Source organism: Equus caballus, chromosome 19 (assembly GCF_041296265.1).
Source record: "Equus caballus isolate H_3958 breed thoroughbred chromosome 19, TB-T2T, whole genome shotgun sequence".
Lineage (NCBI taxonomy): Eukaryota > Metazoa > Chordata > Mammalia > Perissodactyla > Equidae > Equus > Equus caballus.
This window is the reverse complement of record NC_091702.1, coordinates 4,254,466-4,281,070: the sequence shown is the minus strand read 5'-3', so window position 1 is coordinate 4,281,070 and position 26,605 is coordinate 4,254,466. Positions and strand designations below refer to the sequence as shown.

The window sequence follows — 26,605 nt, the reverse complement described above, 5'->3', positions numbered from 1 at the left end:
TCTACATTTTTATCTTAGCTACACCATTTAGAACCAGAATTGTCATCACAGAACTTTGTCCATTTTATTCACTGCTGTATCCCCAGTGCCTCAAACCTGGCACAAGAGACACTCAAAAAATATTTAAAATACGAATAATAGCTATCATTTAGTGAAAGCTTACTCTGTGTCAGGCAGTATGCTAAGAGATTTCCACACACCATTTCATTTAATCCTGCCATAAACATGAGGCTTTTGTTATTATCACTATTTTAAATGTAACAACTGAGGCTTATAGAGCCTTAGTAACCTGTCCAAGATTACAGACCTGGTTAAGTGCAGAACCAGAAATCAAACCCAGGTCTGATTCCAAAGCCCGCATTCCTCTTTTTTTTTCCTATTAAAGTCACTTTGGTTTATAACATTATATAAATTGCAGTTGTACATCATTGTATTTCAACTTCTATATAGACTGCACCGTGTTCACCACCGAAAGTCTAGTTTTTATCCATCATCATACACATGCACCCCTTTACTCCTTTCACCCTCCCCCAACCCTTTTCTCTTCTAGTAACCACTAACCTGTTCTCCTTACCCATGAGTTTATTTTCCACATAGGAGTGAAGTCATATGGTAGTTGTCTTTCTCTGTATGACTTATTTCGCTTAGTGTAATACCCTCAAGGTCCATCCATGTTGTCACAAATGACATGATGTCTTTTTTCATGGCTGAGTAGTATTCTGTTGTGTATATATACCACATCTTCTTTATCCATTCATCCATTGATGGGCACTTAGGTTGCTTCCAAGTCTTGGCTATTGTGAATAATGCTGCAATGAACACAGGGGTGCATATATCTTTTTGAATTAGTGTTTGCATGTTCTTTGGATAAATACCCAGCAGCGGAATAGCTGGATGATACGGTAGTTCTATTCTTAATTTTTTGAGGAATCTCCATACTGTTTTCCACAGTGGCTGCACCAATTTATATTCCAGCAGTGTATGAGAGTTCCCCTTTCTCCACATCCTCTCCAACACTTGTTATTTCCGTCTGCTTAATTATAGCCATTTTCTATACGTGTGTATGTGTGTAATATCTCATTGTAGTTTTGATTTGTATTACCCTAATAATTTGTGATGTTGAACATCTTTTCATGTGCCTGTTGGCCATCTGTATATCTTCTTTGGAAAAATGTGTGTTCATATTCTTTGCTCATTTTTTGATTGAGTTGTTTAGCTTTATGAAATCTTTACATATTTTGGATATTAACCCCTTATTGGATATATGATTTGCAATATCTTCTCCAAGTTGGTGGGTTGTCCAGTCATTTTGTTGATGGCTTCCTTTGCCATGCAGACTTTTAGTTTGATGTAGTCCCATTTGTTTATTTTTTCTTTTGTTTCCTTTGCCTGAGGAGAATATGACATTCAAAAAGATACTGCTACAACCTATGTCAAAGAGTATAGCCTACGTTTTCTTCCAGGAGTTTTATGGACTCAGATCTTACATTCAAGTCTTTAATCTCTTTTGAGTTAATTTTTGTGTATGGTGTAAAATAATGGTTTACTTTCATTCTTTTGCATGTGGCTGTCCAGTTTTCCCATCACCATTTCTTGAAGAGACTTTCCTTTCTCCACTGTATGTTCTTGGCTCCTTTGTCAGAGATTAGCTGTCCATAGATGTGTGGGTTTATTTCTGGGCTCTCAATTCTGTTCCATTGACCTGTGTGTCTGTTTTTCTAACAGTACCATGCTGTTTTGATTACTATAGCTTTGTAGTATATTTTGAAATCAGGGAGTGTGATACCTTCAGCTTTGTTCTTTTTTTCTCAAGATTGCTTTGGCTATGTGGGGTCTTTTGTTGTTCCATATAAATTTTAGGATTCTTTGTTCTATTTCCAAGAAAAATGTAATTGGGGCTTTGATAGAGATTGCATTGAATCTGTAGATTGCTTTAGGAAGTATGGACACTTTAAGTTAGTTCTTCCAATTTATGAGCATGGAATCTCTCTCCATTTCTTTGTCTTCTTTGATTTCTTTCAACAATGTTTTATAATTTTCAATGTATAAGTCTTTCACTTCCTTGGTTCAATTTATTCCTAGTTATTTTATTCTTTTTGCTGTGATTATAAGTGGGATTATATTCTTGATTTCTCTTTCTGCTAGTTCATTATTAGTGTATAGAAATGCAACTGATATTTGTGTGTTGATTTTGTACCCTGCAACTTTACTGTGTTTGTTATTTATTTCTAATAGTCTTTTTGTGGATTCTTTAGGGGGTTCTATATATAGACTCATGTCATCTGCAAATAGTGACAATTTTACTTCTTCCTTTCCACTTTGGATCCCTTTTATTTCTTTTACTTGCCTAATTGCTCTGGCTAAAACTTCCAATACTATGTTAAGTAAGAGTGGCAAAAGTGGGCATCCTTGTCTGGTTCCTGTTCTTAGAGGGATAGCTTTCAGGTTTTACCATTGAGTATGATGTTAGCTGTGTGTTTCTCATATATGGCCTTTATTATGTTGAGGTATTTTTCTTCTATACCTATTTTATTTAGAGTTTTTATCATAAATGGATGCTGTATCTTGTCGAATGCTTTCTCTGCATCTATTGAGATAATCAGGTGATTTTTATTCTTCATTTTGTTACTGTGGTGTATCACGCTGATTGATTTGAGGATGTTGAACCATCCCTGCATCCCTGGAATAAATCCCACTTGATCATGGTGTATGATCCTTTTAATGCATTGCTGTATTTGATTTCCTAATATTTTGTTGAGGGTTTTTGCATTGATGTTCATCAGTGATATTGGCTGTAATTTCTTTTTTTCTGTTGCCCCCGTCTGGTTTTGGTATCAGGGTAATGTTGGCCTCACAGGACGAGTTAGGAAGCATCCCCTCCTCTTTAAGTTTTTGGAAGAGTTTGAGAAGGATCGGTATTAAAATTTCTTTGAATGTTTGATAGAATTCACCGGGGAAGCTGTCTGCTCCTGGACTTTTGTTTGGGAGGTTTTCAATTACTGTTTTGATCTCCTTACTACTGATCTGTCCAGATTCTCTATGTCTTCTTGATTCAGTTTTGGAAGGTTGTATAATTCGAAGAATTTATCCATTTCTTCTAGATTATCCAATTTGTTGGCATATATCTGTTCACAGTATTCTCTTATAATCCTTCATATTTCTGTCATATCTGTTGCAATTTCTTCTCTTTCATTTCTGATTTTATTTATTTGAGCCCTCTGTCGTTGTTCTTAGTGAATCTATCTAGAGGTCTGTCAATTTTGTTTATCTTTTCAAAGAACGAATTCTTAGTTTCATTGATCCTTTCTATTGTCTTTTTAGTCTCTATTTCATTTATTTTTGCACTGATTTTTATTATTTCCTCCCCTGTACTGACTTTGGGCTTCATTTGCTCTTCTTTTTCTAGTTCTTTTAGGTATAGTGTTAGATTGCTTATTTGATATTTTTCTTGTTTCTTAAGATAGGCCTGTATTGCTATGTATTTCCCGTTTAGTCCTGATTTTGCTGCATCCCATAAGTTTCGGTACGTTGTGTTTTCATTTTCATTTGTCTCCAGGCGTTTTTTGATTTCTTGCTTTATTTCTTCATTGATCCAATAGTTGTTGAGTAGCATGTTGTTTAGTCTCCACATATTTATTACTTTTCCAGCTCTCTTCTTGTAGTTGATTTCTACCATTGTGGTAGGAAAAGATGCTTGATATGATTTCAATCTTATTAAATTTATTGAGACTTGTTTTGTTTCCCAACATATGGTCTATCTTTGGGAATGTTCCATGTGCAGTTAAGAAGAATGAGTATTTTGCTACTTTGGGATGGAATGTTATATACATACCTATTAAGTTCACCTGCTCCAGTGTTTCCTTTGAGCCCAATGTCTCCTTGTTGACTTTCTGTCTGGATGATCTATGCATTGATGTAAGTGGGGTGTTAAAGTCCCCTGCTATTACTGTGTTGCTGTCAATTTCCCCCTTTAGGTCTATTAATAGTTGCTTTATATACTTTGGTGCTTCTATGTTAGGTGCACATATTGATAAGTGTTATGTCTTCTTGGGCGAATGTCCCTTTTATCATTATATAATGTCCACTTTGTCTCATTATCTTTTTTGGGCTTGAAGTCTATTTTGTCTGATGTAAGTATGGCTACATCCACTTTCTTTTGGTTGCCATTTACTTAGAGTATCATCTTCCATCCCTTCACTCTGAGCCTATGTTTGTCTTTAGAGCTGAGATGGGGCTCCTGGCGGCAGCATATTGTTGGGTCTTGTTTTTCAATCCATCCAGCTACTCTGTGTCTTTTGACTGGGCAGTTCAATCCATTTATGTTTACATTGATTATTGATATATGAGACCTTAATACTGTTATTTTATCTTTTGTTTTCGGTTTTTCTATATTCCCATTGTTTCTTTTTCCTTGTATTTCTGTCTGCCATTTCAGTCTGTTGGTTTTCTGTGATGCATTTCTCAGTTTCCTCTTTTTCTGTGATTTGTGACTCTCCTCTGATATTTTTGTTTTGTACTTACCATGAGGCTTGTATAAAAGATCTCATAGATGAGATAGTCCTTTTCTGCTAATAGCATCTTATCTCCATCAGCCTATGCAGGTTCTGTCCTTTTCCTTCCATGTTTTTGTTGTCACAAATTATCCTTTTTTATGTTGTGAGTTTGTTGTAGTTTTACTTATTTTTGATGCTTTCTTTGCCTTTATGTTATAATTAAGTGTTTACTTACCTATTCTCATAGAGAGCTCAATTTTCTGATTCTCGCTGTCTGTTGATCACTTGCTCAAAGCTGCATAAGCTTTTGCCTTTTTGTTTAAGGTAAGAGGACTCCTTCCAACATTTCTTATATGGCAGGCCTAGTGGCGATGAGGTCCCTCAGCTTTTGTTTGTCTGGGAAAGCCTTTATTCCTCCTCCATATCTGAAGGATAACTTTGCTGGACAGGGTATTCTTGGCTGACAGTTTTTATCTTTCAATATTTTGAATATATCATTCCACTCTGTCCTGGCCTGTAGAGTTTCTGCTGAGAAATCTGCTGATAGCCTGGTGGGGGTTCCTTTGTATGCTATTTTCTCTGGCTGCTCTTAATATTCCTCCTTTGTTGTTGACTTTTGGCAGTTTTAATGTAAAGTGCCTTGAAGAAGGTCTTTTTGCATTGAGATAATTAGGGGTTCTATTAGCTTTATGGACTTGTATATCCAGTTCCTTCCCCAGTTTTGGGAAGTTCTCAGCTGTTATTTCTTTGAATAAACTCTCTGCTCCTTTCTCCCACTCTTCTCCTTCTGGGATACCCATTGTCCTTATGTTGCTTTTCCTGAGTTGGATATTTCTCCGTTTTCTTCATTTAAAAAAAATCTTAGTTCTTTCTCCTCTTCCACCTGAATCATTTCTAGATCTGTCTTCAAGCTTGCGAATCCCTTCTTCCATATGGTCTGCTATATTTCCAATGCTTTCTAGTTTTTTTCATCTCATTAATTGTGTTCTTTATCTCCAGAATTTCTGGGGTTTTTTTAGTTTCAGTCTCTTTGGTGAAGTGCTCCTTCTGTTGATTTTATTCCTGAGCTCACTGAACTGTCTTTCTGAGTTTTCTTGTAACTCACTGAGTTTCTTCATGACAGCTATTTTGAACTCTCTGTCAGTTAGATCGCAATCTTCTGTGATTTCCAGTTTGGTCTCTAGAGGGTTGTCGTTTTACTTCTGTTTTGTGTGTTGCTGTGCTTCCTCATGGTGGGTGATGAGTTCATCCCCCGCCAGCACATTCATGGTGGTACCCACCTTTCTTCTTTGGGCACGGCTTTGGTTACTTTGATTCTGAGCTGCTTCTGCTTGCATTTCAGAGCCTGCAGTTTCCACCCTCCACTGCCTCTGCCAGAGGCATCGTCAATGCCCTCTTGTGCTGCTTGTGCCTGCGAGGTTGCTGCTGCCTTGCTGCTTATGACGTCCCCGCAGTTGTGGGTGTCGCCACTGGGGTCACAGGCTGCAAGCACCTCTGCTGCTTCCAGGGTCGCCTGGGTCTCGTGTTTCTCCACTGGCTCTCTGTGGGCTCTCCATGGGCTCGGGTGCTGCTGCCCCGTGCACCACCTGTGCTGCTGCTCCCAGGTTATCTGGGGGTGCTGGCAGTACCATTACCAGAGGCACTCGGTTCATGGGTGTTGCTGCCAGTGAACAAGTCCCGGGGTCTTGTGTGCAGCCCCTGCTGCTGGTAGGGCTGGTGTCAGGAGTGCCGCCATTAAGGGATGGGTCACAGGTACTGCTGTGAGTCCTGAAGCATCAGGTTGCGGGTGCCACCCGCTACTGCTGGGGGAGGGGCAGGGGCTGAGCCACGAGTGAAGCTGCTGCTCCTGCTGCCTCTCATCTCTCTCTCCCATGCACTTTTTGAAACCTCAGGTCAGGGAACCACCATCCCTGCTGGAATATCTGTGTTTTGGATGCAGCTCTTGCTTTTGGAAAGTCTTGGGTTGCTGCTGCCTGGGGAGAAGTTGACGGCTGGGTTGCTGGCACTGCTGTGTTTCCTGAAGTCTCAGATCATGAGTGCCACCCACCACCCCTTGGGGAGGAGCAGAGGCTAAGCTGCAAGTGCCAACATAAATATTTTCTCAAAAATACTGGTTATAAATATGCTATATTCTTCCCTCTTTCTCATAGAACTCATAGCTTGGTAACAGTATATACAACTTTCTATTAGTTATTTAATATAGAGTTCAAAAAATATTATTCATACTATCTCTTTCCAGACTAGTTACTTTAAATTTTATGAATTCTGAATAAATTGAGGACAAGGACAATGGCTTATTCATGTTTATAAAACCAAAGACATGTTTCATGATCCTTTGTACAGCTAAACAATGACAATGAATTTATATAAATAAAGGAAAGAAACAGAGTGGCTGAATTGTATGAAGTGTCTAGATCATTAGTGCATAAATAAAGAGACTACAGTATGTCAATAACAAAATTAACCATCTGTCATTTTTGTTACTTCTATTCAATGGAAAGACAGAAATAGGATATCTATAAAAATTCTAATCTAAGGGAACTAGAAATAAGAGGCCTATAATTGGAAGATTTATGGGTCATTTTTGAGTCCAGAGAAAAATGATAAAAGACATTCTGAATGTGGAAACATAAGCATGTCAATTTTATAACATAGTAAGTTCAGGTGTCTATAAGCACTACAACCTTGTTCACTGAGATACATACCTGAGAGAATGAGTAGAGAAACCTAATATGTCAGGGAGAAGAGCAGCATGCCACTCTGTCTCAGAAAGCAATCTGTCCCAAAGCCTTATGCTGGGGGAAAGTTACTACTGACCACTCCTCATTACAAATGCTTTCATCTTTCTTCCTTAGCATCACAAATCTCTCTTGGCTCTTCTCTCTGCTTGTCTGACTGCTTTATCTCAACCTTTCAGCGGATATTTCTTCTTTCACCCATCCCATAAATGTCTTTAATGTCTTCTATGCCATACATCCCACAGGCAATTGCATCCACTCTTCTGGCTTCAACTACTATTCATTTGCTGACGACTCCTTAATCTACATCTCCCGTTCAAATTCCTCATGAGCTCCAGCTCCATTAATCAACTACATATTATCACATATTTCTTCACAAATAGTTCAAATCCAACATGCCTAAAACTGACTCATTATATGCCCTTCCAAATCTGCTAATATTAATACCACGATCTAATTAGTGAAATCAGAAATTTGGGAGACTTCCTAGACTCTCTTTTCTTCTTCACACTCCAACTACCAATCAATGACAAGTTGAAAGAAGGCATGAACCTTTAATTGCAAACTATTCACAAATACAAATGGGAATAAATTCTTCAGTGATATTATAAAACTATTAAGTACAGTGGAAAATGTAATTTACTAAGTGGTAGACAGAAGAATACATTAAGATCAGTCAGGTTTTAGAATTGATGAAAAATATTTTTATTACCTTTCCCAGTTGTAGAGATTAATATTGATCTGGATGGCTTGATAAACAAGACCAGCCTGAAGAAGTATTATTTCAGCTTCCTGCATGTTCCCACTAAACATTAATATGTGGGCCATTTTTGATTCTTTAGATGGAAGATCTTTTATAAAATTGATGTATTGAACCTTATCAATCTAAAAAAAAAATTTGAAGTGGATAGTAAAAGAAATACAATAAATTATGGTAAGAAAAAACACACAACATATACACATAAGTAAATATTATTTACTTCACCAATTGCTGCGTAGGCTATTTCTGCAGTAGTCATATCTCGATTAGCAACTGCCATAGCAGCTAGGCAAGCCCACATGGTTTGTTCCTAAAGTGAAAGAAAAGAACAACTATTTTAACTACATAGCTGAACTGCCTTAAACAGTGATTTAAAATATAATAAAATTCTATTTTAATGAAAAATAAAAAATTACTGAGCATGGCACTGGAAAAACTAATAATTTAATAAATTAATAATGTGGAAATTTCACTGTGGCACTTCGTTAAAATAATAACACATAGAGAACCGCTTTTGAATAAAATTGTTTTGAAAATTTTCATTTCTAATTACCAAAGATTTATTTTTGAATTTATGATATACTTTTACGGTAACTCAAAGTTATAAACTCTCCAGCTTTTTGATGAGATGTGAAAGAATGTAACTTACCGGGAACCAGAGAAATAGTGAGGTTCTCAGACAATGCTAATATACCAAATTGCCACCAACAACCCATTGTAAGGAAAGGCATCTGAAAGTCATTTCACAAATGTGTATTCTAAGGGATGTTAACCAATGTAAAATAGAACAGTTCTGTGGTCAAATATGTTTGGAAAATACTGGATTCACCAAGTTGGGAAATGCTGACCTAAAGTATAGGTTCTTAACCTTGGCTGTACAAACCATCTAAGGAACTTAAAAAATACGCCTAGCATCACCCCAGATCTAATAAATTAGAATGTCTGGAGGGGAGAGGGGGAGAGCTTGGGAATCTGACTTATAAAAAAAGTTTCACAGGAGATTTTTATATGTGCCAGTATGGGAAAACAACTCACTTAAATTAAAACTACTTCAGAGAATAAATCACACAGCAACGTCTACCCCCCTGTATCACTCATGTCTTCACTGATTAAAAAAAATGTGATCCCATTTTGTAATTTTTCCAGCTCTTAGCTGTTAGCATTTCTCATTTTGCACGAAGATATTGAGCAAACTAATAAACAATAAACAAATATGGATCTGAAATTTAAGGTACCTTAACAAAGCGACAAAGTCTTACAGCATCTTCCCATTTAGAACTGCTTACATACTCATGGAGAATGGCAGGATACGGTGATATGCTGATGTGAACCAGGGAGCCATCAGCTCTTCTTATAGTTACCTGATTTCCAACAAAACTTACAATATGGGGATTTTTACTAAATTCACTGTTGAAAAAAAGCAAAGTGCAATTTATATTCTGAGCAAAATTTTTCGTATACATTAAATTTCAAGAGTTGACTCCTGACATATATATGAAGTCTCCAACCTCCAAAACGCACTCCCAAAAAACTTAACTCCAGGGAGAATGTATACATTCAAGTAAACATTTGAATCTAACCTGCTATACGCACTCAGAGCAAAGCGTACAAACTTAAACATGACAAAAATTATTACATATTTGAGAGCTATGCCTAAAAGCATTTGAAACAAACGTTTTTTCCTAAGTCTTCAGGCAAATCACACAAATGATTAAATCACTTAGCTTCAGCTTTTAAAAGTATAAACCATTGAAAATTAAGCTGATTCCAAGATTATTTTCTCATAACAAAAAAGAGTTGAACTTTGAGTAAAGAGACTAACTTCTCTTCATTAATTTAAATACTTTTTAAATGATGCTTCTTTGGTTTTGCTAAGATTGTGAACTTGAATATTAAAAATGAACTCAAAGTATATTTGAAAGTTAAGCTAAGGTTTGGACTTCGAGAAGCTTTTGTATTCCTATTTTGTCAAGGGTGAAAGATCTCCTTGCTATTTCTTAGAGAACTTAGGAATATAAATACATTTAATTTTCTGACACATAAAAAAATTTTTAAAACTTTTCAGCAATCTTATATATATTTTTTCTATCTTTAATATTAATTTAAAAATTCAATTCTAGAGACACATACATTCCTGCAAGTCTTAGAGTCAATAATAATCTGGGACAGAATAAAGGTTGTCACAAGGTTGTGTATCATTGAAAAAATTTGAGTGCCTATACTAAAATCACTAAACAACATTGAAAAAAACTACCTGACTTACTATTAAACAACATTAAGCTTGAAAACTATGTTCATATAAGGAAAATTGTATCATATAAGGAACAAACAAATAAATATAATAGTATTATACGACGCTTTCAACTTGATTCCATTACTTAAATCTCATTAAGCTACCTTTAGCTGAACAATTTACTTAGTTGACTGAGTAAAGTGAAAGATAACCTTGCAGGATTGCAATTAGAGGCAAAAACATGACATTCTATTAGAGTTTTAGTTACCACAATAAACAATTCTAAGCAGTAAAATATTACCTTGCATCCCTTTCAAATAATGTTTTAGGCAAAATGTCTCTGTCCACATAAACCGTATTGGGGTAATACCACACTGTAAAGCGAGTATCTTGAAGTCCACAAAGGATATTGCAAGTATCACTCCATGCCAAAGTATGCACCATTGTTCCTTATTTTAAAAAGAATGTTAATGTACTATTAATTCCACTATAAAAGTATTAAAAATACGTATTTAAAATCAGCTGACATACAAGACCCCATCTAATTTCTGGTAGGTATGAGTCTATTTTCTGATCATATAATGGTGAAAACAAATGCAAAAATTCACATAAGATTTTATGGAAATATTTGAATATTATACCCAGAACCATTATATTTTTAATTTGCAAGTCTTTCTTTTAATGCCAATTTAGCTGTAGCAGCTAAAGACTTGCTATTAAAATAGAGTTAAGTAGTTAAGAAATATTATGAGACCAAACCGTTATTCATAGATTCATTCAAACAAGTAAGCTATTTAGTATAATATATGACAGACCTAAAGAAAACTGAAAGTAATCCAAATTTTAAATGTATTACAATTATTTTACCAAGTTTGATAATTTGTTCTTCCTTCCCAAATCGTTTCACTGAGGTGATATAGAGATCTCTATTTTTATCAATGAAAGCAATTTTTCTATCATTGGTAAGTCCCTTTTGATCCAGAGCAATTTCCAAAACTTCACTCTAAAATTAAAAAAATAAAAATACTGGATTAGCTTTAGTACTTGACATCAAATCATTTTTAATTATTTAATTACAAGACTATTTGTTTGTTAAAGATCAATTAAATACCACTCCTCTACTTATAATGATAAAATGTCTATTAAATAATTTTGAACTGCTAATATACTAATAATTCAAAAGCAAGAGTGTAGTTACTTTTTTTCTTTTTACAAGGGAAAGATGCCCCTTAAAACACTATAAAATACTGTATGTTTTGAAACTCTGTAAGCTGAGAAACTCTTCTCTCTGTCTTCCTGCCCTTCCTCTGGCAGAGAGGGTGGAAAGGGTGAGGCAAGTCTGGGTATCACGCGAGAGATCTACTTTATTAGTAAGTTCATCATACCAAAATTTACTCTAAGTAGTTTGCCTATATTTTAAAGATCTGTAAGAACAGATTTGTGGAAATACATTATGCTTTTAGAGCCTTAAAATTTTTTTTTTTTTTTTAAAGATTTTATTTTTTCCTTTTTCTCCCCAAAGCCCCCCAGTACATAGTTGTATATTTCTCGTTGTGGGTGCTTCTAGTTGTGGTATGTGGGACGCTGCCTCAGCGTGGTCTGACGAGCAGTGCCATGTCTGCGCCCAGGATTCGAACCAACGAAACACTGGGCCGCCTGCAGTGGAGTGCGCGAACTTAACCACTCGGCCACGGGGCCAGCCCCTAGAGCCTTAAATTTTATAGATTCTTTCACATTCATTTCAGGTGAAACAGGAAACAATCTTGTGACGTAGGTATTATTATACTTACTTGGCAGATGAGAACACTTGAGATCCATAGCCATTAAGGAATTCTGCTCAGAAAAAGATGGTAACAAGCATATCTAGAATTTACAACCCAGACTTCTGACTGCAAATTGGTGCTCTGTCCACAATAGCAAAGTATTTCTGGAATATTGCATTAATCTATTACACTATTGTAGTAGCTAGTGAAATAAATTTCCTTAAAAACTTGGAAATGGTTCAGTGTGGATTCATTTCAGTTCAATCCAAGAAGGATTTATTTACTGCTTACTATGTCTGAAGACTTGCTAGGATCTGTGAATTCAACAAGAATCGTGATCATACCGCCAAGTTATCATATCTAAGTATTCTATCATAACACCTTTAAAATAACAAAACAAAACACATTTATAGCCTTACCCAAGTCAATGGATCAGGATAAGCCATACACCAGCTCATAACACATGTAAAAAAAAAATCTTCTCTATGGTATTACAGAATACCACAGTTTGTGTCTTAAGGAAGAAAAGAATTTTCTTCCATCTATATCAAGATATGCATGAAATATAACTCTAGGTATTTTCAAAATGGAAACTTTTCAGAGAAACTGATCTTTACATTAATGAACTGCTTATCATCACCATCAAAAGTACCTAGTATATTTTTCTAAATACTGTTAAACAGATATAATTCTCCTAAGAAATTCGAAATCAAAGATGGATAATAATGACACCTATGTACATAGTAAAGGAGATGTTTCCTCCTTCTCATTCCCTCTTCATTGAACAGGAATTCCCCATTTTCCTGTTGTCCAGTTCTACCACGTCCACTTTTGTTCTGTTCCTTCTGGATCACTCATTACAGCAGGACATGGAATCAGCTTCAAGTTCATTTGAACTTTCTTCCATGCCCTACACTAATATTTATTTAATGAAAGACAAACTTGAGTTCTAGTTTTGGCTCTGTTATTCATTGGGAAGATCTTGGGTTTTAGTATCTTCATATATAAAGTGAAACAGATTAAGTGATTTTTTTCCATTATTCTATAGAATATAAAATTTTAAAATCCTTTTCAGGGGGCGGCCCAGTGGCACAGTGGTTAAGTGCGCACGTTCCACTTTGGTGGTCCGGGGTTTACCGGTTCAGATCCCGGGTGCGGACATGGCACCGCTTGGCAAGCCATGCTGTGGTAGGCGGCCCACCTATAAAGTACAGGAAGATGGGCATGGATGTTAGCTCAGGGCCAGTCTTCCTCAGCAAAAAGAGGAGGATTGGCAGGAGACGTTAGCTTAGGGCTAATCTTCCTCAAAAAAGTAAATAAAATCCTTTTCATTATATATAAGGAAAAGAGATAAAAATGTCCTGTATAACTGAGTGAAGTAGGAGATGAGGAAGCCCCCTCCATTCTTATAATAATGAAATGGTAAATTTCTTACACTTAGGAAAAGAGTTCTGGAAAAAGAATGATCACATTAAAAGAAATGTTTATTAAATCTTATTAAATGACTCTCATTTCAAACCTATTAACAAATAATGACTGCATCTTAAAAAGCTGAGAAATTTATTCCCTTTTCATATGCTTAATCCTACTGAAAAGGAAAAGTTATGCTTACATAGCCTTGACTTTAAATGATTATAATGGAGAGATTGTGGAGAAACAGGGCATCTCACGTGTTACTAGTGGGAACATAAACTGATACAATCTCTTTGTAACAGAACTTAACAACAATTATTAAAATTACAAATTTTGCATATTTTTGCTCATATCCTTTGACCTGGCAACATTTCAAAAATTTATTCCACAGATTCAGTAACACATGTGCAAGAAGACATACATGCAAGGTAAGTCATCTTGGCAACACTGTAATAGCAAAAGACTGGAAACAACTTAAATGTCTGTCACTTGGGCACAGGCTGAATAAATTCTGGTACACCCATAAAACGTTGTACTATACGGTGGGAGGAATAAAGGATTGGGAAAGCACTTTATGTATTGATACGGAAAAAAGTCTCCAGAAATAGAGTGTTGCATGAGAAAAGCAAGGTACAGAGCTGTATGTTACATTTTTTAAAAGAGGGAGAAAAGAACATATACGGGTTTTGTTTGTATATGCACTAAAGATCTCTGGAAAGATACGAAGAGATTAATAACGGTGGTTACTTATTTGGTGGAAAGGAATTGTATTGATGAGGAACAGACTTAGTAGGAAGACTTTTTCACTGTATACTTTCTTAAAACCTAAGAAAATGCTGGCTAAGGAAAGGTCAATGGGAAAACTGCAACGTATTTAGAAATATAAATACATTTTTATTCACTGATAGGTGCTAAAAGTTTAACCAAGAAAGAACATTTTATAGAAAAGCAGTAACGAGCCTGGACGATAGACACACAAGTCAGATTCCTTACTCAATTAATTTGCTAATATAGCTTCCTATTACAGAGCTTACTAGTGCTGAGGATTCAATTATGACATTTTTAGGTAGAATACTCTATGTAGAATGCACACTTGTTTAAATATAAAATTAATTTCTATGTTTTCTTCCTTAAAATGAAAACATTAATTTTAAAAAGAAAGTAAATAAATAATGGCTATTTATATTAGAAATACCTAACGTCCATTACCTTATGTGAAAGAAGCTTCCCATCACCTAATGGTTTTCCAGTTGATGCCTCAAAGAGAAAGATTACTTGAAAAAAAGTAAAGCGTTAGTTAATATATTATAATAGAATTTTTACTGGCAAATTTCAATGGAGTTATCAGAATCCTAATGGAAACATAGAATTAGAATTGTTATTAATGGTATGGCATCAATGCTCCACAGGATCAACAATGGCAAATACAAATCTGAATGTAATTTGTAGTTTTCATAAATCTGATTTAGACCAATATAACATCACAGACAGTTATATTTCACAAAGGAAAAATGTGTTGAGTTTCTACTCTAATACCAGGCAATGTGTTATTGTTCTCCGTGGTCAGTATACTATTGTGGTATAACAAATAACCTGTCTGGTCTTTGTCCTGGGTTCCTGGCAGGGAACTTCAACAAATCTTGAATTTCCTGAGTGATAGGAGTGTCTTTGTCATGCTAATGGGGAGAATCTTGGTGGGCTCCTGGCTGGCTTCAGGATGGGGGCTGGTCCCCAGAAAGCATGTGATGCAAGAGTTTGGACTTCCAGTTCCCTGACCTCTGAGGATGGGAGAAGGGGGAAAATTGAGTTCAACCGCATAGCCAATGATTTAATTAATCATGCCTATGTAATAAAACCCCATAAAACTCTGGACCCCAAAGCTGGGCAGCACTTCCTCACTGGTGAGCACTGTGATGTGCTGGGAGGATGGTGTGCCCTGATTCCATGAGGAGAGGGCACAGAAGCTCTGTAGTGCTTCCCAGGCCTCACCCTATGTGTGTTCTTTATAATAAAACCATAACTGTAAGCATAGTGCCTTCCTGAGATCTGTGAGTCATTCTAGCAAATTATCCAACTTGAAGGGGCCACAGGAACCCCTGAATTTGTAGCCAGTCAATGAGAAAAGTGGGTGGCCTTGGGACTCTCTGAGACTTGCAGCCAGTATCTGAAGTGAGGGAAGTCTTGTGGAAGACTTTGCCCTTAGTTTTGGCATCTGTGCTAACTGCAGGTTGTTAGTGTTAGAAATTAATTGTAGAAAACTCGGTTGGGGTAAAAATGAAATAGCTACTGTCAGGAAACTTGGGATGCACGAGACCAACCTTAACTCACTGAAACATATGGTTTGGAAAGAGAAAGGACCAAACGGCAGGGGATGAGGAACCTTTGATTCTTGAGATGCCACAGGAGACAGCAGCTAAGTTGCAATTGTAACCACAGGCCCTCTATCACCAGTTCAACTGACCCCATCTATCAACAGAGTAATTGACAGTTGTTTTTCAGGAACTGAGAGTCGATCTCTTGTCCAGTTCAGGCATGTTGAGACCACCAACCCATCAACCGGGCCTGCACAAAGGCCGAATAAGTGACCCTTTTGACGTCAGGGAGCTGAAAACTCCACCCTCAGGTCATACGAACACCATCATTTTGTGAACACACGTCCTGTGAAGAGTCAGGGAGCTTGACTGTGCTTGCGAGATCATCAGTCACCCGGCTTCCCCTCACCGCCAGTCATCTAGGTCCACACTTCAGGCCACCCTGCCCTTTTATCCCATAAACTTTGCCGCAAGCCCTGGAGGGGCGGACAGATTAGAGAGCTTTGGCCTCCTGTCTCCTTGCGGGTCAACCCTGCAATGAAGCCTTTTCTCTTCTCAAAAGCGGCTGCCATAATGATTGGCTTTTTTAATGGACATTGGGCACAGAACCACTCTTTGTGCATTACATAATCAGCTGATGGAGTTAAAAGTTACCTACAGAATTCTGAGATGATAGCTCTATCTCCTGGGAAGGTGACTCACTAATGCATAAGAAAGTGCAAAATAATAAGAAAATGCAAAATAATAAGAAAAGGAAACACGCAATCCCTTGGTTATTATCATCTCTAATAGCTAAAAAAAGTAAGAGATTGGCCCAATATAGATTCTGGCCAGTCTGAATTATAGCCTTTAGTCTCAGAGCCCATACTGAAGGAATGTGTTAGAGAAGATCCTAATTCTGGTTGGCTTGAGGTACAGCCACTATCCTCAGAGTCGTTTCTAAAGGAAAAAGTTACACTGAAACAAATCATGAAAAAGCCTAAAATAATTCCCAAGAAAATGGCAACAGACAGAGGGGAGCATCAAGGCACTCATCCCAGCAGAGTGGAAATCTTTAAGTGGTTACTAAGAAATGCGACGAATAAAGCAAACACAGATGGGGTAAAACACAGAGGTTGGGGGAACTGATGGAAGTCCCTGCTCGTTCCCCAGCACTGGAGGGCTCCAAACAAATCTGCTTTATTCATCCTAGTTGGAGGAATTTGGAAAGCTGCAAGGCAAAATAGCAAAGAGATATCTCACCTTCAATTGCCTGGGGCGATGGTTCCCCAATTTAATCAAGATACCAATTGATAAGAAGGCCAGGATTCCCGGCTCAACACCCTGCTGGGGACCAAAGGCCTTATCCACAGGAATGGGCAAAATGGTCAGGGGGTGGAGAAGAGCAGTTTCTAAGACTCAGTGACATGGGAGTCCCATACACTATGGTACCAAAACCCATTGGTGAAACCCTAATGGGGGCTACAATTCAACCGAGAGAATACAGAAATGCAAGGGTTAATGGGGGCTACAATTAAATTGAGAGAATTTCAGACATGCAAGGGTTAATGAAAACTGGAGTGTTTACACAGGCTTTATGTGAAAACACTGTGCTCTACCTCAATGTTTTATGGGACTGGACATTATGTCTGACTAGGGGACACTCTCCCTACCTAGTATTGTAAAACTAAAACCTGTTGGCAAAGTCCTAATGGCAGCCAATTAGACTGAGAGGATAAAGAGATGCAAGAGCTATTGGGATTAAGGTGAAAGTCTGAATGAAAATTATGTGAAGTCGTTGTATCTTTTTTTACCTGAATTTTATTATGAGGATGGATATTGTGCCTAGCTGGGGAATGTTTCTCTTATCATGTATTGTAAAACAGAAAGTGTGAAAAATCTGCCCTTCAAACAATGTTAATTGGACATGCAAAATAGGAACGAATGAGATTGCCAAACACACACAGACCTTTAATATCACATAGTATAGAAGAGAGGCTGGAGCGCTGGTATGGACGAATTCTCTGTATAATAGTCCTATGTGGAGTGTGGACTGGAGCTTACGGCAAAAGCCTGCGCACTTCCCAGTGACAACTACTGGAACTTTGGACAAGAGAATTTCCATCAGAAGGGCAATGACTAGCTTGTCACCAGCATTCATTGAAACTGCCCCTGTGGCTGAAGGACATAAAAGAACCTGGATGCCTGAAATACCCATTCTGCCTTGGGTGATGTTGCAGAAAGGCTCTAATGAGGAGGGCAGTGCCCAGGAGGGCCCCGTAATAAAACGGAAACTGTTTGTGCCGGAACACACTGCCAGGGGACGCATGGAGTCACACAGTGCACTCACGAGCAGGGGGACGCTTCTCCCCAGGCCTGGCTTTGGAACTGTGGGAGGAGCTGCAGGATTCTATCAGCTCATGGAGGGTGCCCTATCCACAGCTCTCCAGCGACCACCGAACAGCTGCTTGGTTTATGGACGGCAGTTTCAACACGAACAGACAGCATTCTGGTTGGAAGGGCCCCGCTCTGATCGAAAAAGGTAAAACAAAGTTAGCTTGGTGAGCTGTGTTGCATGCTGTTTACCCTGTGTTTGGAATTTTACCTATTCTGAGGCGCTGGCCAAAGGCATGCTCACAAGGTCAGGCAGAAGGGCAACGGAAGACTGGCCCATTGAAGGAAAGCCCTGTGGGACACGGCCCTGTGGACATCACCATGGGAATCTGAGGGGTGCAGTAAACAGCCATGTCAGTGCCCATCAGAAGAACCCTTCTCAGCACCAAAGGGTGATTAGAACTGACGAGCAGATACCCCAATGCGCTCATTTGAGGTGGCCGCCTGGGTCCATGAAATGAGTGGACGTTGGGGGCTGCAGTAATGCAGAGATGGGCTCAATCTAGACATACTCCTCTTGGGTCCTCTGAGGCACAAAATGCCAACAAGAACTGTTGTGTCTGCCAGCAAGAGACTGCAGATGGCTATGGGGAGATTCCCTGGGGGAAGCGCCTGCACAGAGCTACAAGTCAGACTGACGCTGCTAGTCACGGGCGAACTACAGGTGGGTCCTCACAGGAATACACGCTGACTCTGGACTGGGCTTTGCTTACCCAGTGTAGATGCAAACGCTCAGCGCAGTATAAAAGAACTGGAACAGAAGATTCCATACCCATTTGGACCCCTGAGGCACATCTCTTTAGGCTGAGGAACACGCTTTACAGACCATCATGTCCGACGATGGCAGAGAGAGATCTTCCTCAGAGTAATAGTTTGATAAAGAATTGGAATGGGCAATTAAAGAGTGGTCACATAAAAGGAAGGGAGAGGGAACACAAGCATGAAGAACTGGTCTACGAGTTCACAAGTGTGTACTCACACTCAACATGAGGGAGCACTACATGGAGGGGGTCCCCACTGGATAGATTCCTCTGCATTTCCAGTGGAAATGCGGAATAGAGGATGTGGAGAGGATGCTAGTGTGACTGTGCAATTCTTCTCATGGAGGGAGGATGCTGGTATGACAAGTATACTTTTTTCTTTCTTTTCCATGTCACCTTTTCTTTTTCTTACAACACAGTGGTCTCAGGACCAAGGCTGCAACTACAAATGCCAGAAGCAGAGATGATTCCTAGGCAAGAAATTCTAACTACACTTTTAAGTCTTTATATGTGAATTTATAATGGCCTGATGGGGTGGGTTGTTCTGTCACTTCATCTGGCAAATTTGCAGTTAACAGTGAATGCAGCTATATTGCTTAATAGTAGAGACAGCCCACTGGTTCTGTATAAATGGAAAGAAGAAGAAATGACAGTTGAGAATAAGGAATGAATAAATGGGTATGCAATGAGGGAAATCCAACATCACACTAATGTTTCAAAAGAGGCTCAGAGCAAGAGATGATATTGTTTCTTAGTTCAAGTATACCAGATGTCTAAAAAGGTGAAGCCATTCATTGCTGAGACCCCACCTGCCTTTGCAACCTGACAAGGCTGAATGGAATTCTACATATCTGAGCGGCCTCGCTCTGGAAGACGTTTTGGTTACACAATGTGAGGATGGACTGGATTAAGTAATAATGACTAGTGGGACTCCAGTGATATGCCATTGTCTTTTGACTTCTATCTTTCAGTATGGAGCAAAAGTGGCATGGTTGGTAAGACTGTCATACTGATGGTCAAATGTCTTAGGAACGTCCGAGTTAAAAGCTTCCTCTCCCTACCCCACAGTGGCTCCTCCACACATGAAGCAGGAACAACCCTTTGCTGTAAGGGATCCATGGTCAAAGGCCAGGGGATGACCTGCGATATAAGAAATCATTTACTTGGGCTTTGTCCTAAGCTCCTGGTAGGGACCTTCAAAAAGCCTGGAATTTCCTGAGCGATCAGAGTGTCTTTGTACAGAGTGAGGTGACTCTCACTGGGCCCCGAGCTAGCTTCAGGGCAGGGGCTGGTCGCCACAAAGACCAAAGACAGGATTAGAGGTTGGGATTTCTAGCTGTCTCCCCAATGCTGACCTCTGGAGCCTGAGTTCAATCACATGGCCAATGATTCAATTGATCATGCCTAATCAATCATGTAATAAAACAAAACAAGAAAACCTCTGGACACCAAAAGCTCAGTCATCTCCCGGTTGGTGGACACACTGACATGCTGGGAGGGAGGGAGGCCGACCTGATCTCAGGAGGAGAGGGCTCAGAGGTTCCCAGGCATCACCCTAACGTATCCGTTATGATCAAACTACAATCACAAACACCAAAAAACTTTCCTGAGTTGAGTCATTCTAGCAAATTGTTGAACCTGAGGTAGCCATGGGAACCCCTTCATGTGTAGCCAGTTGGTCAGCAGTACAGGTGGCCTAGGACCCCCTGAGACTTGCAGCTGCTATCTGAAGCAAGGGCAGTCCTGCAGAGGACTTTGCCCCTGTGCTTTGGGGCCTGCACTAACTCCAGGAAGTCAGCATCAGAACTGAACTGAGTACACCCAGGTGGGGTAAAAACAGATTACCAACAACTGAGAATCTCCTTAAGTAATCAACATTATATTACAAATTGAAATTCATGGCCTTACTGTAGAATGCTTGACTTAAAGCTCCACAGCACCAGAATCTTTGGCTTGGCTCAGAACTTTGGATTCAGGTTGGAGAGGTTTTAAAGAAACTTTATTTGTCACAAACACTTGCTTTGGGAGCTCAGCTGGCTTCCAGTTTGAGAATTTCCCTGAACTCCTGAGGGAAGGTTCCAGAACTATCCTCCCCATATCTTCAGTAAGCCCCTTAATTGTTAAGAATTATCTTAGGAAATCGAATACATGCAAATTAGATGCAGTTTGTAAAATAACTACTTTTTAAATTGGATCACAATTATTTTACCATTACTTCTAAATTACTTTTCTTTTGAGAGTTATTGCAATGATTTCTTTTCTTAACTGATAGCTGAGGGAAATAGCTCCCCTATTGAAATTGGGCAGATATTTTGAAGTTAAATATTTTCCATAGATTATTGAGAGTTGGTTTTAAGACAGACAAAACATTTGTTTGGAAGCCATGAGATAGATATGAAATATTCATTGAGATAACATAAATTTTTAAAAATGAAACCTTTGGTAACTTTTGTTGTAACAGCTCTATTCGCTCCCATTTATCTCCAGTTACTTGCCCTCCCTGGTCCTCACCTCCCACCCTCTGATTTCAGGGGAATGAGTATGTGGTGCTCACACCACTCCACTCCTACCACATTCTTTACCTATACATTCTCATTCTACCCGCCCAGCTTTCCCCAAGATATTATGCGATCAACTCGCCTCACTCTCTTCTGTACCTTTACCTACTCCTTTTTTTCTGGTTCATTCTCAGTATACACACACTTTGAAGTCACCTTCACTAAAAAAAAGAATTTCTCCCCCACTCTCAAGTAATCTCTTAATTCCTTACCTCTCTTTAATGCTAGACTTTCTGAAACAACAGTCATTTCAGCTTTTACAACTCCTACTCACTCTTCAACCTATTACAACTTGCCTTTCAGCCTCACTACAGTGATGCAAAGACTCTTGTGTGGATCACCGATGACCCTATGTTGTCAAATCAAGGAGTATTTTTAGTCTGGATTTCCCAGCAGCACTGGATGCTCCCGACCATCTATCCTTTTCCCTGAAACTCTTATGTGGGCTACACATAAGTTTGCTCCTGACTCTCTCCTATTTTGGACCATGCCTCATTCACTTTCCCTAGTTGCTTCATGTCTGGTGACTCTCGTTCCTAAGATTTTGTTTTAGATCACTTTTTCACACTAAACACTTTCCCTGATTTCATCTACTTTCATGACATCAATCTTATCTAAATAACGGTAATTTAAAGTTCTCTATTTCCAACCCCACCTTTCTCTGATGTTCTGAAGTAGGTCAAGTTGTAAAAATTACAAAGGATGTTGTATGGAAGAAGCCGGGAGCAAATGCTCCCTCTGCCCCCTTCTCTGTTTTACCAAAGGCTTCTCCTAGTCTCAGACATGACAGTGGGACTGGTAGCTGTTCTGTTCTCTTTTAAAAAGATTGTCACGGGGGAGAGAGGGAGATTGTTGGAATGTTTTGGTGATTCCCTTTAAGTGATTTCCAAATTACTCCAGCCCAACATTCATTCCAGAGTAATTTTATATGCCTGAACATACACATAGGATTACAAAAATGAAAATACAGAAATGACATAACAAGACAGAAGTGGCACAAGTAGTCAGCAAAAAATCGGATACTTAGACACATCATGAAAATACTAAGATATGTTTAAGATTATACTTAAATTTCAGACGATCACACTTTCAGTATATTGATTATTAGCTATTAGCAAATCTTAGGATGTTAAGTTTGAGGTCACTGGCTATATTTACAGAAGAAATCATGTCATAACAATAAGTTATGTTCTAAAATTGCTGAGAAAAATGAAAAAATACTGTAACAGAATTTTTAATTAAGTATAGAAAAATGCTTTGGGCTTGGCTAAACCCAGTTATTTTCCTAGTGATACAAACTAACACCACTTTTTTAAATAAAAGACTTCCACCCTTTTCCTGAGTGCACATTTTACAAAGAGCTGGAGGTATATGGATGGCCTTGTCTACTTCTTTCCCCAACTGTAAGTGGCCCTGATCTACAGGAGGCTGGACCTGTATTTTAGTGTTAGGATGCAACAGAAACCAGAGGAAAGAACAACTAAGGAGCTGGGAGCTGAAAGAGTTGCTTCTAAACATAAGTAACTGCTCTCTCACTTCTACTTCCCCGATACCAGACACTTGTTTCAAATAGTCACCCACACTAATATCACAGCTTATCTGTGCAAGGCGGATGGGGAGAAGAAGTCAAAACAGTACCTCTACTATTTAATCAAGAACCCAAAGGGGTATCTGAATCCATCTAAAATGTATTTATTGAGCATCTACTATAACAGAGTACTGTGGTTGGTACAAGAATCCTGCCTCTCAACGAGCTGCCAAATTAGGGAGGAATTACTGAGTTCACATGTGGATGGCCCCCTTGAAAGGAAATTTTTCAGGTTAAAGATTCCAGGTACTTCAATTGTGTTTTCTATTGTTAGCATATACTTAAATTTAGCCACCAATGAATACTAGTTTCTTTATAAAGGAACATAAGGAAAATACTTTCCCTCTCATTTTATATCATTTCTACAGTAAATTTGTTTTAGTTCTTTTCATTTTCTGTTTACAGCAAAATGGAATTATACGATTATCCTGTTCAACAATCGTAAGTAAAAGATAATTTACTGGCAGATAAATCCATATTTCTGAAAATGTTCATAATTCTTTCTAGCTCTAAAGTTCTATGAAATATCAAAGAATTCAAGAATAATGAAATGTGTTTCAGATGTTAATTAACTACAAAAAAATTCAGATTAAGGTATACTCAGTTGGAAACATACTTTATTATAGCTTCTATCTAAAATATGTGGTATTGAATAAGAAAAGTACAGACAACTTAGTGATCGCTGGGATTTTCAAATTTAAGTTTACTGAAGACAAAAATCTGACTTCCATTTTATTAACAGTTACGCAGCCATCTCAAATTTGTCTGCTATCTAGATACTACTTTATTTCATTCTCTTTTCTTCTTTTTTAGCCAGAGAGGAAGTCTTTTAAAAACAAAACAATTACCAAATGTCCTCTCTCAAAGAAGGCAGGAAGAGATGGAACAGTTCTATTTAGGAGAATTCTGTTTCCTACCACGATGAAAGGTGATGCTGTCTGAGATCACTAAACAGTGAGGCGCGGGGCAGTTCTCTAGCCCCTGAATTAGGCCTTCTACAATGTGAACTAGCAAAATTAACAGTCAGGGCAGATTTCTTTTGTAATGTGTCACAGTAATGAGCAATGTTTAGCTATATGTATTAACAGAGAAAAACAATGATTTCATATTTTCCCACCAGGCTTTAAGGATAACTCCCTCTCCCCTCACTAGCTCCTCTTCCTCTTACCCATCTCTGAATGTTGATGTGCTCAGTCTTTGGGCCTCTTGTCTGTCTGTCCTCCCTTTCTAGGTGATTCCATTTGCTGCCAGGGTTCCACCTGTACACCAATGAATCCCAAATTTATGCCTCTAGTCCCCACTGTCTCCTGAACCCTGGACGCATTTATCCTATTGCTTACTCTCCATCCCTACTTGGACATCTAAAAAGTATTTAAACTTCCATGACCAACGTAGAACTCTTGGTTAGTGGATTTCCTCTAAACTTCCTCCCTCCCCTTCGTCCATCTCATTCATTCAGGATAAAAACCTCGGATGGTATGCTTACCTCCTCTCTTTCTCTCATGCCAACATCCTGACCATGGCCAAGTCTATACATGATCAGCCTCCTGCTTATCCATCTCTCTGTCCTCTCCTACCACTCTCTGCCCAGCTCACGTTGACCTAGTCTCACAGCCCTCCAGCAGTTTCTTTTACGTGCTAATCATTCTCATCTCAGAACCCTTGCACTTGCTTGTCCTATAGTCATTCCCCACTGCATCTCCTGAATTCTCTATCCCCTCACCAGTTTTAACGTTCTTCACAGCACGTATCATAAGCCAACTACTTATCATATATTTGCTTGTTTATTTGTCTGCCTTAGTCACTACTGTATCCTCAACTTCTAGAAAGGAATTTGGCATATGGTAAGTACTCAGTAATAATTGTTGTTAAAGTGTTGTTGTGATATAGCAATACCTTAATAAAAAGGTTTCACTGTACAATGGAATTCCAAAACACCTGACATATATTTATTTATAAATACTAATGTGGTCTAGATTTTCATATGAAAATTTAAAATTATTTATAACTTTCTTCTACTTCATTAATTAAAATATATATAAATATAAAAATATTTATATAAATATATATAAGCAAAACAAATAGTACAATGAAGCACAATATTTACTATGTTACCAAAAGAAGAAAAAAGGATTATTAAAAAGATCAATAAACTTAAAAATTAACATACATTTTTAGCACTCACAGTCTTGAATTAAAACACTCTAACAACAGCTGCTGAATATATAAAGATTTATTCCTTACCACTAAGCTCTCATGTTGTGATACCTATTTGTTCCATCAATTGGGTATAATATGACAACTTTAGTTCTTTAATTAATTCATACTTAGGACAAATTAGGAAGCTCTTCATTCTTTCACGTAAAGTTAACACATTAATGGATGAGAAAATGAAAGTTAATTTATGAAAATTTTACAGTGTTAACACATTTCATGGAAATGTGCCATGGAAAATTATAAAAATGCACTTACTTTTTTCATCAGCTTTGTCTTTTATTGCTATGGTATCATTACTCAGAGAAACAGTCTGTGCATTCAGAATATCTGTTCTCATTCCAGGAAATTTTGGAGAAGAAATGAAGCGCCCTTCATAAGAATATAAATAAATACCACCACCATCTAGAAGAAGAAAATGTCTAAAAAATAAAGAAGAAAAATATATTCTCTAATAGTTTACTATATTTTCACTTTTATATTAGAGAATTTTATCCTTTGGAAAAATCTAAATCTTACAATTAAAATAGTAAGTACATAGATATAAAAACAACCTGAAAAGTAAACATTGGTTGTTTTGGTTTGTTTCCTAGTTTTTGGTTTTTGGTGGAGGTAGGGAGAAGAAAAATGAAAACGTCTATAATCACCAGCCTAAATACTAAAATTTGACTCCTTTTATATTATACTTGCAATTCATTTCCTTTCCTAAAGAAGCATCTCTATACAAAGGCAATTAAAAAAAAATCTCATAATTTATAATTCGGTGATTTTAATGCCAGATACTATTTGTTTCATAAAACAGTATCAATACATATTTCACAATTAAAGATTATGCTAAAGATAATTAAAGATCAAATACTGGTTAAAGTCCAAAACAGTGAAAATGACTCAAAAGTTAACATCAGGACCAGCATTTATTACAATAAGATGTCTTGATTTTCAAATAATATGATAACCATCAGCAAGTGTATTCATATCTAAAAAACACATTTCTTTATAGCAGGACTCGGGTTCCTTTGCTGTGTTGACAGCTATACTCAAGGCATAGGGTTCTGTCTGGTTAATTTGTTACTAAGTCTACATGTAAATATTTTATGGATATTTTTTCCTTTGAAAATTTATGAACATTGCAAACAACAATTCAAACAATACAAAGAAAGCAAAAGATCTCTTGCAATCCTATCTCCATAGAGATGACTTATGGCAATGTATGTGCATACTATAACTTTACTTACTTAACTCGTTCCTGATGGACATTTATTTCAAATTATTCACTGTTTTAAACAATGTCTAGAGTCTATACACATCTCTGTATGTCTACCTTACTTATTTCCTTAGTACAACTTTTAGAAATGCAATAATTGGATCAAAGGGTGTATACTTTAAAAAATTTAATATA

At 37.7% G+C, this 26,605-nt stretch overlaps 1 protein-coding gene across 25 annotated transcripts in view; it reads right to left on the bottom strand.

Moving 5' to 3' along the window:
• Positions 1 to 26,605, bottom strand: part of IFT80 (intraflagellar transport 80) — a 139,727-nt gene that overhangs the window by 8,596 nt on the left and 104,526 nt on the right. For all 25 annotated transcript variants that reach the window (XM_014739573.3, XM_023623212.2, XM_070243024.1 and 22 more), the window contains 7 exons: positions 25,465 to 25,628; positions 14,610 to 14,674; positions 11,092 to 11,227; positions 10,526 to 10,673; positions 9,227 to 9,398; positions 8,212 to 8,301; positions 7,944 to 8,116 (listed from right to left, as the gene is read on the bottom strand). In XM_014739573.3, the coding sequence (XP_014595059.1) occupies positions 7,944 to 8,116; positions 8,212 to 8,301; positions 9,227 to 9,398; positions 10,526 to 10,673; positions 11,092 to 11,227; positions 14,610 to 14,674; positions 25,465 to 25,628 (948 nt within the window). The remainder of the gene's footprint in view (positions 1 to 7,943; positions 8,117 to 8,211; positions 8,302 to 9,226; positions 9,399 to 10,525; positions 10,674 to 11,091; positions 11,228 to 14,609; positions 14,675 to 25,464; positions 25,629 to 26,605) is intronic.